We start from the raw sequence: 13,074 nt of genomic DNA on the forward strand, positions 1-13,074 counted from the left end.
AAGTCACCTTCACCCCTATGCAACTTCTTCCTGCAATGGTGAAGATCAGAGGGTTATGGACAGTCACACTGATTTGTGCTTCCTATCAGTAATATAGCATGGCTACAGGATTTTGACATTTTACCAGCTGTCTGTGTCAGTAGGTAGAATCCAGAAAAAGGTTGGTGACACTAAATCTCAGTGCAATTAACTGAACTGATTTCAACAGGAGTGTACTATCTGCCCCTGTTCTGTGGCCCCAGATCTCCTAAAATATAGAAAATAAGATCCTTACAGTCAGAGTGTTTTGAATCATTGTGCGATGAAAAGAAAGTTATTGGTAAACAATGGATAGCTGAAAATGTGAACATAAATGTGAACATTTATGAAAGCTCTTTTTAAAAAACCATATATTTTATTAAACATTTTTTTCAGAAGCAGAATCACATTTTTCCAGTATGGAATACACATGACTTAACATGTGTACTTCTACTATAGCTGCATATCAAGCTAGATATAAAGTGTGTAAGAACTTTATTGTGGTTATTAACTGCACTATATGAAGCTAAGAATGCAGTAACTCTGTTGAACTAGATAAGGGAAAATGAAAAACATGTTTAACACCAATGTTTTAAGAAAAAATAAAACAAGTTTGAGATCAGAATCAAGTGTGATTACCTGCAAACCAGTAAGACAAAAGACTTAGGTACATGGCAAATACTGTCAGACTGTATGAGCAAAGATCATAGAACTTAGGATTATCTAAAATTAAAATTAAGTCTTCGACACACAATCCAGGTAATGTCCCCTGCACAAACTTAATGGAGCACAGTAAGTATTGCACAAGAAGACAACTGTACCCATTTCAAGATGGGCACTGCAAGCAAACTCCCAGGTGGATTATTGCCTATCAACATAAAGTCTAGATTTACAACCTAAAAAAATTAAAATGTCAGAAATTTTGGGTCCACCTTTAATGGAGAAAAGCAGGATATAAGTGATTAAAGCATGAACAGTTTCTCCATATATGCTGGTTTAAAAGGACAGTGTTAAATCCGAGATTGTACTAATGGAAGTGTGATGAGACACTTTTCCTCCACACCCCCTACAGTTCTCCACATTTCCCTCACATCTGCTCTGGAGGGGCTCCAGAAAGAGTTTGGAGGCTTCCAAGGTGATTGGGGGTTCAGCCCCTTCCTGGTTCTGCTGATAGAAGTGTTTCCATCAGCACAATGACAGTGTTGGAACCAGTTCAGAGTCTCTACTTAGAAATCATGATATTCCAAATAACTTATTGATTCAGAAATAAATTGTACTTCCCTCTCTGCCCCATGCAAGTGGATGATGGTTATTTGATTGCCAAAGGTAATTTAAGTATCACTGAAAATAAATCTTTGGAACAACAGGATGAGGGTGAAGACCATTAGTCCATGTTTAACAATCCAGTGTGTACTAAGGTTCTTATTCATCTTTATTCAGGAGAGCACAGGCAAAGCATTTGTATACTACTTTACAATTTATCACTTAACATTACTGAATTGAAGCATTGCTGTCTGAATGGTTGCCTGAAAGATTTAGAAGCAAAGCAGTTGGGAAAAAATACAGTGTGGATACTCTGCAAACAATTATGTTAGAGCATATTTGAGATTTGGGCACAACTGAGAAGCATAAACTACTCATTGCCATAGTTTGCAGCTGCCTTCTTAATGAAATGTCTTATGTTTTGGTATTTGCAGATGCTGCTTTGTACAAAGAAAAAAATGTCCAAGTATGACAGATTATTTTAAGAGTCTGCAATTTAGCAACCCCCCACAAAACAGAAAACAAAGAGCATCTTTTAGTGCATCTTTTTTGTACTGTGTGCTGCAAGTATAGCTCACGGTAGAAAAAGGAGCAAGTAACAATTATTTCCTGTGGTAATCATCTGATATGCTCTGGACAGAGCCCAAAGCATAACAGAAGAGAGTCTAGCTGTGTGTGGCATTCTGCCTCTGCTGTATCCTTGATGAGAAAAAAGTACCCAGTACAGGGATCAATGCCTTTCTGCATCAGTAGAGCATTTCTCTTCTTACTGGAAAGGAAATAGCTGTGCAGGGTTTCTGGGTGTGCGCGCACACACGTGTGCACACATATGTTCATCAGATTGCAGCATTTTAAAAGCAACCACCAACTTATAGAGGGAAAATGATTCATGCCTCACAAAAATCCTATCAACGCTACACTCATTAGATAGCAATGGTATGAGTATATGGATAGCTGCTTTGAGATTCACACTGTTCCTTCTACAACACTGCGGTTGTTAGAAAATAAAACAGTGAGATCTGAAATAGATACCCACTGACTTGGAAAGACTGCATGAGGAATCTTGAAAACAAATGGAAGTTAACTACAGTAGCCTTTAATAGAGGTAGCATTATTAAAAATTAGTTGTAGAACAGAGTGCAGCAGAGAGGCATAAATACATAATAATACAAGGCAACCCCAACAATCAGTATCTTTCCCACATTTTGATCCTTCTGAAAATAAGAAATACTCTCTTGCCACGCTGAAAGCATGTGGCAAGTCTTCTTCTTTTTGATCAACCCAATTCCCTAGTCATTTCCTTCAGCATAAAACTTATATTTGCATTAACTGAAGTGGAACACTCTTGCTTTATTCTAATGCTACATTCCAAGCGTAGATTCAATTGGCATTCCCTCCCTCCCAGGCCCCAATGAATGCCTGAAAAAAGTCACTAAGATGGTCATGATACTGAAAGAGTTAAATTTTCAATGGAAGGACTGATTAAGAAAACTTCATTCAGAAAACAGGCTGTTTCAAATGTAGTCACCGCACACTTGATTACATCAGACAATACTGCTATGTAATATATCCTCATCCCGCAGTGCCCCCAAATCTACAGTGAGGAGTTTGTATGCGGAATGATTATGGTACACATGCACGTGGGCTCCCCTCACTCCCAGAAATTGTTGCATATGAAGCTCTGGACACCACCTAGAGACCTGGAAATGCAGTATAAAGCACATGTCCTTCGCTGCATTCATCTCTAGTCTTTCTGTACATAGGCGTTCAAATTCATGTTCTCTCTTTACTCTTCCTTCTGTGGGTGGTGAGCATGCCTGTAAGATCTCCCCCTCTTCTCAATATTTGTACAGAGGGAAGGTAATAATTTAAATGTGAAATTTTTAAAAATAAGATTGGCTGAAACTTAAAACATTAAGGTAGGGGTATCTTTTTAAATGGTAGATATGCATTTTTTAAAAATGGTAGATGGATAGCTCTCATTTGTGTTCCCTTTGTTGCAGCAAAATGAACACTTGTGGATTTGCAAAAGAATATATGGAGCCAGCAACTATCAAGTGACAAGCAGCTACATTATTGCTACTGATGCTATTTAGGAAAATAGTGACATACACTGCTAAGTAGAAAGGTAGAACTTGGAGATTAGTACCTCCTGCCGCCTCTCCCACATCCACAACATTTTAAGTCAGTTCTGAAAGCCATGGACTGAGTTGAAAGCTGTACAGTGAAACAGAGAAAAAACTCCTTTGCTCATAACTTTGGGATATTGTATTAGTAAAAAAGCACACTATATCTTCTTAAATAAATATATCCTATTTCTGGAATTACAGTACAATCCAGGGAAAAATACTGTCATAAGCACAACAGCATGATATAAGCTCCACAAGATTTTACATCAGTTTTGGTCTTGTATCTGGAAAAACACCCTAACAGGAGAATCAAATTCAAATGTACATGTTAAATACTTGCAGAAATCCCCTCCCACCCTTCCCTCTAATACAGTACTAACACAATTACAGGAAAATGACATTACAGTATCCTTCTCCCAGCTGATTCTATGCTTGCAGTATCAGCTAATATGTGTATACCTCAAAACTATATGAAATATCAAAGATCACTAAATAAATAAACAAAAAGAAAATGGGACAGTGCTAGATTTTACACTTGAAAAACATATCCTCACTTTCATTAAGAAACCATCGAGGAAAGTATGAATAATTTGTTTATCATGTTTAAATTTGTGTAAAAAAGAAAGACGTACACAGGTTCAAATCTAGAGAATATTGTAAAATGTATAAATACCAATAGCTTTTGCTAAGTTAGAATGGGTTTGGTAAACTATAATACAACAATATTAGAATAAACACCAAAGCAGTGAACATAGTATTTTGGTTTGTTTGAAATAATTAAGGTGCAACATTTCTGTCTCTAAATGAATTCATAGATATAAGGTGATAGATGACATTGCTGGTATACGAAAATACATACCACAGAAATCCAATTTTTTAAATAATGGAAATTAAAAAATAAGCAATTAAACAGTACATTGTTGGATTGGTTTTTTTCTATTATGCTAACAAATCTTTCTACGTGAAATTAGGGATACCCATTCTAACAAATTCAGCAAATCTCTCTACTGAGACATCATTTAGAGAACCAAGGAAAAGAAAGGGAGAAAGAAAGGGAGAAAGAAAGAAAGAAAGAAAGAAAGAAAGAAAGAAAGAAAGAAAGATCGAGCGAGCCATGGAGCACAATTCATCTGGAGATTCTCCTGCAGAAATCACCTAAAATGAATGTGAGCTGTGTAAAAATCACAGTACTGCAAATTCCAGTGAGGCTTGTGCAGGAGCACTTCAAATGGATTATGCTCCTAATGATCTATAAAGCTTTGCAGGATTTCTGCTACTCTCAGTGCCTAATCGCTTAAAAATTAAGCATATCTACAGAAAGGTTTATAAGCATCAGAAAACACTCATATTCAGTAAATTGACCCAGTCCATTCCCTTGTCTAAGGGATAGTCAACAAGGTTTAGGAAAGAAAGATAATCAAGGTATTAATTGACATAGAAAAAAGCTAATTTTATGCATCTTTTATAAAGGTACCATTCATATAAAGAAATATTTTAGGAACAATATTGAAATTTGAAATGGCAGAAGAATGTGGTACTCCAGCAAAACAGCATCTATTCTAATGGGTTCAATAGAATTTGTATGTTAGTACCACTGTCAAGATGAAGAGGCTGCACCATAAGATATTTGGATTTCAGCTACTTATGATTTTGAACCATAGCTAGTACATAGCCTTACACTCCCCAAGCTACCACAGTAGATGCCCGACAATATGGCATGTTGGCAGCATTTAGTTTTGTTAAAATAATTTAGAAAATGTTAACAAAATTGAACTATTAAAATAGCATCACATGCTCTAGTGGCATGTGGAAGAGTCTTCTACCTGAATTTTCTAAACAGCATTTTAACTTTCCAGTTGAAGTTGTGTTTTTCCTTCTTCCACTTATTCAACATTTGTAACTTTCATTTATATCTTTAAGGGAGTCTCTGATTTTTATATGGGATGAAGTGACACTTTCCTTTTATTTACCGTCAATTATTACAATGCGTGTGATCTGGGTGAAGTTGTTTCTGACACAGACACTGAAAGACATGTTTTGATTACAACAATTAAAGGCTAAGCCAAGCAAGTTTTAAGAGTCACTTTTCATATGGCTATTAAATCCAATTACCAAAACAAAACAAAAGCAAAAAGCAAAAACAACCCCCCAAAACACAATCCTTTTATCAATTCTGTCAAGTATAAATTAATAATGCCTGATAAAGTTGTGTAAACTCTCATATACAGAGACCTAGTCAGTAAAAAAGGGGTCTCACTGAACTGAACACTATCACAAAATTCCACCAGAGACAAGACTACTCATAGAAAATTATTGCTGGGGTCTGGTCAATAGCATTTGGTTAAGTCTTTGTGCTATGATGCAAAATATGTAGGGAAACATCTTGTGCTGTGGAAGAAGTACCCTGTATTGACTGTGTAGCTTCATGTCAAATTCTAGTAAGAATTAATCTTTTGCCGATAGGAACAACGTTGCCCCGATCCAGCCAGGGGCTACATGGTTGTGAGGCTACATGGTTGTGCCTCCCTAGCCAGAGGAGGAAGCATTTGCACAAACACATGTTGTGTGCGCAGTTCCACTCCCTGATCCAACAGCTGTGGCTACGTGCCTGAAGCATTTCCCCAAAAGCTAAATTCCTGCTGAACAGCTGCTCATGATCAAGCAGCAGATCAAAGGCTTCTTAACTTTTTGGAGGGGCTGGTGCATATGCAGCCCATGACTGCTCCATGCATGCTTTGATGGATGATAGCCTATCGGCATAAGGACATGGTGAAGAAGCAGGTTAATGTTAAAAAGCTGGACTCTGCTCTGGCATGAGATGTGTGCATGGGAGTAAGAAACAATACAGAAGAAAGACAAAGAAAATGAACTGGAAAATGGTTTGACAGCCTAAATTCTGCAACATTACTTCTCAGCCATCACTTACTTAGGCAACCCTCAGCACTCTTCCAGCCCAACCTAGCACTGGCACTTCATACAACAGATGAAGCCAATTTAGACTGTGCATAGCATTTATGACAATTCCAGTGTCTGTAAAATGTAAAATATGTACATCAGTGTGCATGTCAATTGAAAACTTTTTTTGAAAGTGTGAAGTAATACTAAGGTCACTTCTGAACAACATATTAATAGTATTTTCTCCCCGTTTTACTGCTTTAGTTTCCACATAGGCATTTTAGACTTCTATCCAAAAATAAATGAACTTCCAAGGTTTGAAAGACAAATCAGTTATCTGTAGTATTGTTCTTCTCAATATGCCAGATCTTTGCTTTAAATGCAAATCATTCTCATTATTCTACCTTTAATATTTTTTTTAAAAAACCAAGCAAAATAAAGCCTGTCAACATATTTTGCCAATAAACTCTACCACCCTGGTGGCAAATACAAAAAAGTGCAGAACGTCTGGGCCAAAAGGCCACACACACCACTAACAATGGTACACCTGCCCATGCTTTCTTGGATTCTCCAAACGAGTTCTTAAATTCACTCTAAAATATAAATGTAGGCATAACCTATTATATAAACCATCTTAGAACTTAAATCTTCATGTACAAAAAAGACTAAGAATATCTAGTAACTAGTGCAGTGCGTCAGTATCTTTCCCCCAACTCCTCTTCTGTATTTTTGTTTAGAGTAGCTAGTTATTATACGAAACTACTTTCCATACTCTGGTTGACAGAGCAGATGCTGTGTGAGCTACAGTAAAGTCTGGCTCTTCCATGTAACTATGCATTTACCACTTTAAAAACCTTCAACAGAAAGCAAAGCTCCAGGATCTTTTCATTTCTGTTCCTTAACAGAGAAATAACATCACCCTTATAGTAGATTCTGGGCCCCAAACTGGAGAGGACCTTGCCCAAACTATAAGTGAAATCTGTGCCACAATGAACACGAACCACTCATTTTCAGTCTATGGGTTCCTCCATCACATGGACTGACTAGCATCCATTGGTAAAGACAAGGCTAGGATATTAGGTAAAGCACAAAGTTTTACAATAGGGTAGAGCGTCACTGGTCAGCGCAGGAAATAAGCACTGGAGCCTGAGACATTTCTTTTGGCTGTCCATCACATGGGAGAGGCGCTGTCCTCTGATTCCTGCAATGGAATAAGAGAAAGAATGTTAGCTCTGAATTAATTTCAGAACAATTATGACTGTGGATCTATGTACAGGGCTTAATTACAGTAGAGAATTATGGTGATGGTGAAAATGGTAACAATAAAACAGCAAAGAAACACATCTCCATCACAAAACAACTCATATTAAAGTATAATACAGCATGTCAGATTTAAAATATCATTAAGCTCAGAGTGGCCACACTGTAATGCATAACAGATGATGAAGAATTCATTGACAGAACACAAGGTGTGCTGTAAATTAACTATGAGTTTTGTTCAGAAACAAGAGCAGGAACAGTCAAAAGGAAGAACCACCTGCATGGATGACAGTGACATTTAGAAGGAATAGACTCAAAGGCACTAGGCACCACAGGAGCTATGAAATGGCTCTTGAAGAAGGGAGTGACTCTGTGCCTTGAAGAATTTATAGCAAATGTGCTGTAGATTCTTCAGCAAGACTGGAAGCAAAAAGCTGGAGCCTTCCATAACAGAGGAAATGAAACTGTTCCTGGCAGCAAAAGGAACAGAAGGGTGGTCATGGTTGGTGACTTCCTACGGCAAAAATATAATGGGGAGTACACTGACCAGACCTGTTGGCTCAACAAGTATGTTGCTTTCCAGGTGTACAAATTAGGTATGTGCTAGAACAGCTGCTGACCCTCATCAAGTTCACCAATAGTTGTCTCCTGTTCATCCTTGTGGGAGCAAATGATACTACAAAGCACAGCTATGGTTGCATCACACTAGTCTACAATGCTTGAAACTTAAGTGTCTTTTCATTCCTACTTTCAGTCCATGGAAGAGAATGAAAAAGGGAAAGAAGACCACGGGTTAATAAACTGCTTATGAAGACAGTATCACTGGGAGACACTGGGCTTACACTATTTGGATGAAGCACTGGTGGCATGGTATGGATTGCACCTCATGAAGATTGGGAAGAATGTACTTGTCCAAAGAATGACATGTTTAATCAGGAAAGCTTTAAACTAAATGGTTGGAGCAGAAACGCAGAGATGAGGGTTCACACACTGTTTTGGGAAATAGGAGAGCAGCTGCAGCAGAACCTGTTAAACCTCTTAACAAAAATGCACTGGGGTCACTGGAGCATAAAGTTCATGACTTTCATATCTTTATATTAGTAGACAGTGTATGGAAATAAACAGGACAAGCTTGCTTGATTCAAGAAAGTAAATATGAACTAATAGTATACACGTAATAGTGGAATCCCTCCCACAAATGCAATCAAGCAATTGAAAGATATAAATTGTTCTAAAAGCACAGAAATCATAGAAAGTGGAGAGCAGTTATGAATATGCATAACTACATAGTTCAACTGAATGAGCATGTGGCCCAGCTAAAAGCATCTGAACTAAAATAAATAGAAGACTAAAAACATTAGTGTAGTTGGAATCTACCACCAACTACCCAAACCCAACCAAGAAGATGTGGATGATGCTTTATAAAAGCAAACTTTGCAGCCATTTCAAGGAAGCAAGAAGTAATAATAGCAATTAAGGAATTAAATTAACTTGTTGGGAACAAACTCTGCCATGCATGCTCTCTCCAGGAAATTCCTGATTTGCCTTGCTGACAACATTTTTCTTCAGGGGGCACAGGAACAAAGAGATCAGCTGTCCTTGATTTAATTCTGACCAATATGGAAGAGTTAGTCAATGTGAAAGCAGCTGGTACTTTGTGGGAATGTGCCCATGCAATGTTTGAACTTGATTTGAAGGAAAACTACAGGAAAACTTATTAAACTCAGAACTATGGTAAGTAGGATTCCATAATAAGAAACTCAAGGAGAAAGAGAAAATCAGAAGGAATAGTTCCTTAAATAGGAGATACCCATAATTAAAAGCAATTTCAATGAAGAGGAAAAAAAAGAAGACAATGGAAGAAGGCAGTGTGCTCACACAAAAAGCTTAGTGATGTTCTGTAAATCAAGAGGAGATATATTCAGTGAATAAGGAAGGACAGGTCATGAAAGAGTGGCATAGGCAAATAGCCCAGCATTGCTCAGAATGGGCTTAGAATCATGAAGGATGCTAAGAATAACAAAAGGGGAATTCTTCAGATATACTAAAAATTTAAAAAAAGACAAAAGTAATGGTACATCAGTTGCTTAGTGAAGATGATAAAATGCTGATTGGTGATGAAGAAATAGAGGAACCTGCTTTAGCCTTGTTTTAGATCAAAAAAGGATCTGTACCCTATTTAGCATATGTGTCAATCAACCTAAAGGTGTGGGAATTCAACTTGAGGTTAACAGAGAGATGGTCAGGGAATATCAAGGCACCTTAAATGAGATCAAGTCCCCAGACCAGATGAATAGCCTCCTAGGATACTGAAGGAGTCAGAAGATGGATGTTCAGAACCTCTATTTATTACCTTTGAGAAATCCAGGAGAATGGGTGAGGTATGGAGTGTGAAAGGATGACAAATGTGCTTTCCATTTCCAAAAAGTAAAATCTGGAGAATGACAGACCAATCAGTCTGACATCAATACATGACAAAATTCTAGAGCAGATTATAAAACACTCAGTCCATTAGGCACCTTGGTACTCATACAGTTATCCCTTGGAAGTCAGCATGGATTTTTCAAGAACTGTCACAATAATCTTACTTCATTCTTTGACTGGGTAGCTGACCATGGAAACACTGTTGACATGATCTAGCTGGACTTCAGCAAACATTCAACCAAGTTTCCCATAATATGGTGAAGAGAGTTAAATATGGGCTGGGTGGCTGTACTATTAAGCAGAGCCACAGCTGCACTTAAAAGTGTTTGTCAATGGCTCCTCATCAAACCAGATGAAGACAGATGACAGGTACATGATTTAACACTGGATGGGATAGCAAATACCACAGACAACATGAAACAACATTAAAATGAACTTGACTGGTAAGAAAACTTGACAGAAAAATAACAAAATGAAATTTAACACAGACAAGTGAAATTCTTCATTTTGAAAAAAGAAACCAAATGTACAACTGTAAGATTGGATATTCCTGGATTGGCAATGGTATATGTGAAAGGACATCAGAGCCATAGTTGATCAGCAACTGAGTATGAATGTGATGTCGCTGACAAAATGGGATATGCAATTTTAGGTTATGCCAATAGAACAATGGTTTAAAAATCATACAAAGCAGTAATTCCATTTTACTCTGCACAGGTCAGCTGTCATCTTGAATAGTGTATTCAATTCTGAACACCACACATTAAGAGGGATGCAGATAAATTGCAATAAGTTCAGGAAAGGGAAACAAAGATGATCAGGGAAACAAATTAAATCCTCTGGGGAAAGACCGAAGGAATGGTTTTCTTTAACCTTGAGAAGATAAGCATGAGATAATGGCATTTTTAGTACCTAAAAGGTTGCCATACAGAAGAAGGCTATGACCTTATTTATTTATTTATTTGGAATATTTCTAGCCCACCCATTTATTTACTTTGGCAGAAGAAGGCTAGGAATTTATTTATTTATTTATTTGGGATATTTCTAGCCCATCCAATCACTTTTCGTCTCAGAACGGCTCACAACAGATAGACCTTCTGACTATCTTGCAGGGCAGCAAGACACAAGATGACTAGTTGAAATGATAAGAAGGCAGACTTTGGTCGCACATCAAGGATAACATCCTAATGGTCAGAGCAATAAGGAAATGGAACCAACTGCTTTAAACTGAGTTCCAGCACTGAGCAGGGGGTTTGACTGGATGACCTAAATAGCCACTTCCAGCTTTCTGCTTCTAGAAAATCAATGGGTAGAGCCAACAACTCCAGCTGATTTCAGTGAAACTGTGCTATCTGCTCTATGTCATACATGCTCTAAAACCTGCTATGAGCTGCTCATACGATGAAAATTTTTGCAAGGTCAGTACTACTGTGCAGAAGACTCTGGATCTAGTGGGTCAGCCACCATATTTTGGATCTTGGCAGCCACTGCAGCACAGCCACTATTGTTGTTCCTTTAGTTATCCTGGGGTCAGACCACTGAGGCCTAATTTGTGCTAGGAGTCACGAGAGCCTAACCCTAAGAAATCTTTTCATGACAGGACTCAAAGCTGAAAGACTTAAAGGTATAAGTAACAAGATTGCTTTTTTTGAGCATCATGCCTTCATCTTACCACTTAGCAACTACTGCCATTACTGGGTTTAAGAAGATAGGCTTCCAGGCCAGAAGACTGGTCTCCAAGTAGACTACAGCTTCAGCACCTCTCATTTTAGCAATTAGGCATTTATAGCACAATTACAGATTACCTAATCTATATATCTACACTGTAAGAAGAGAAGACACAGCATGTTTGACATTGGGAATGCATTGCAATAAACAATAGCAGACTATGCTACATGAGCATGATCCAATGTACAAAGTTGAAGACTGCATTTAAAAGTACATGAAGGCCATATTTTCAGAATTATGGGCACTATAATTACAGACATCGCACTCTACCACCAACCCCCCTCCTCATGAAAAAAATAACTTTATAAGAAGCACAATTGGCTGACTGGGATGACTGGCCTTCCTGCCACCAGTATATGCAGACAACCATGTAACAAATTGATTTTTGTTACATATGCTTTAAAATAATATTTTTTAAAAAAATGTGAAAAGATCCTAAGAAAGTCAGCACAGAGATTGGTGTGTGAATGGAGAAGCATGAGGGACATAAGGATATTCTGTGTGTGCTTCAAACAGCAGTGAGGAGCTAATGCAGTCTTCCCCAACCTGGTGGCCTTCATGGGTATTTGGACTGCAATTCCCAGAATTCCCATCCAGCAGGGCCATTGACTGGGAATTCTGGGTGTTGCAGTCCAGACGTGTCTGGCAGGAACAAGGCTGGGGAAGGCTGATCTTATGCATTAGAAGAGGCCAGTCAATATTATTTAGAATTTTCTTAAAGGGAAAGTCAAAGGTGTGCTCTGACACATGCAGTGTGTTGTGCCACTGCTGGTAGGTTTCCTCCCGCCACCCGCACAAATAATTTGTAGCAACAGAACTGTCTTCCTAAAACCAGGGGGCGAAGGAAACGTGCTATTGATCAGAAATGGCTTCTGATCTACAGAAATGAATGCAAGTTTCATCCATTGTAGTGAAAAAAGATGAAGGCGTCCTCTTTTTGTTCACCACAGAGTTGCTTTTTGACTGTACTTAGCTTTGTGACAAATCCTCTTTCCCCTTTCTGAGTATTAGCTCTAATGAGTCACACTCTGTCTTCAGATGCAGCCAGAAGAACTTGTTAATCTTTTTAAAAATGATATGATAAAAAGGGTAATAACAGCTTTTTATCATGAACGTCTGGGCTCGGCAGAAGAGAAATGTAAAGTATTCCCTGGGTTGCAACTTCATATACTTCAGAAAGCCAAAAACTTGATTTAAATCAAGGGATGGCTCCAAGAGACTTCCAGTTCCAGACAATGAGAAACTCTGAAGAAAGCCCTACCTTTCCTGAAAAGAAAATACCCAAACAAGCCCCGCCCCAGAAAAAAAGTTCCAGAGAACTAGAGTACTTCTAATTCAAACAAGCTGCAAAGGCTTT

The 13,074-nt window shown here is 38.0% G+C and overlaps 1 protein-coding gene across 9 annotated transcripts in view; it reads right to left on the reverse strand.

The window, feature by feature from the left end:
• Nucleotides 1-372: 372 nt before the first annotated feature.
• BBX (BBX high mobility group box domain containing) overlaps nt 373-13,074 on the reverse strand; it is a 144,427-nt gene continuing 131,725 nt past the window's right edge. For all 9 annotated transcript variants that reach the window (XM_044442675.1, XM_044442674.1, XM_044442671.1 and 6 more), the window contains one exon: nt 373-7,506. In XM_044442675.1, coding sequence (XP_044298610.1) covers nt 7,419-7,506 — 88 coding nt within the window. In that variant the 3' untranslated portion in view covers nt 373-7,418. The remainder of the gene's footprint in view (nt 7,507-13,074) is intronic.

This window comes from Varanus komodoensis, unplaced genomic scaffold (genome assembly GCF_004798865.1).
Source record: "Varanus komodoensis strain SLA01 unplaced genomic scaffold, ASM479886v1 scaffold4, whole genome shotgun sequence".
Classification (NCBI taxonomy): Eukaryota; Metazoa; Chordata; class Lepidosauria; order Squamata; family Varanidae; genus Varanus; species Varanus komodoensis.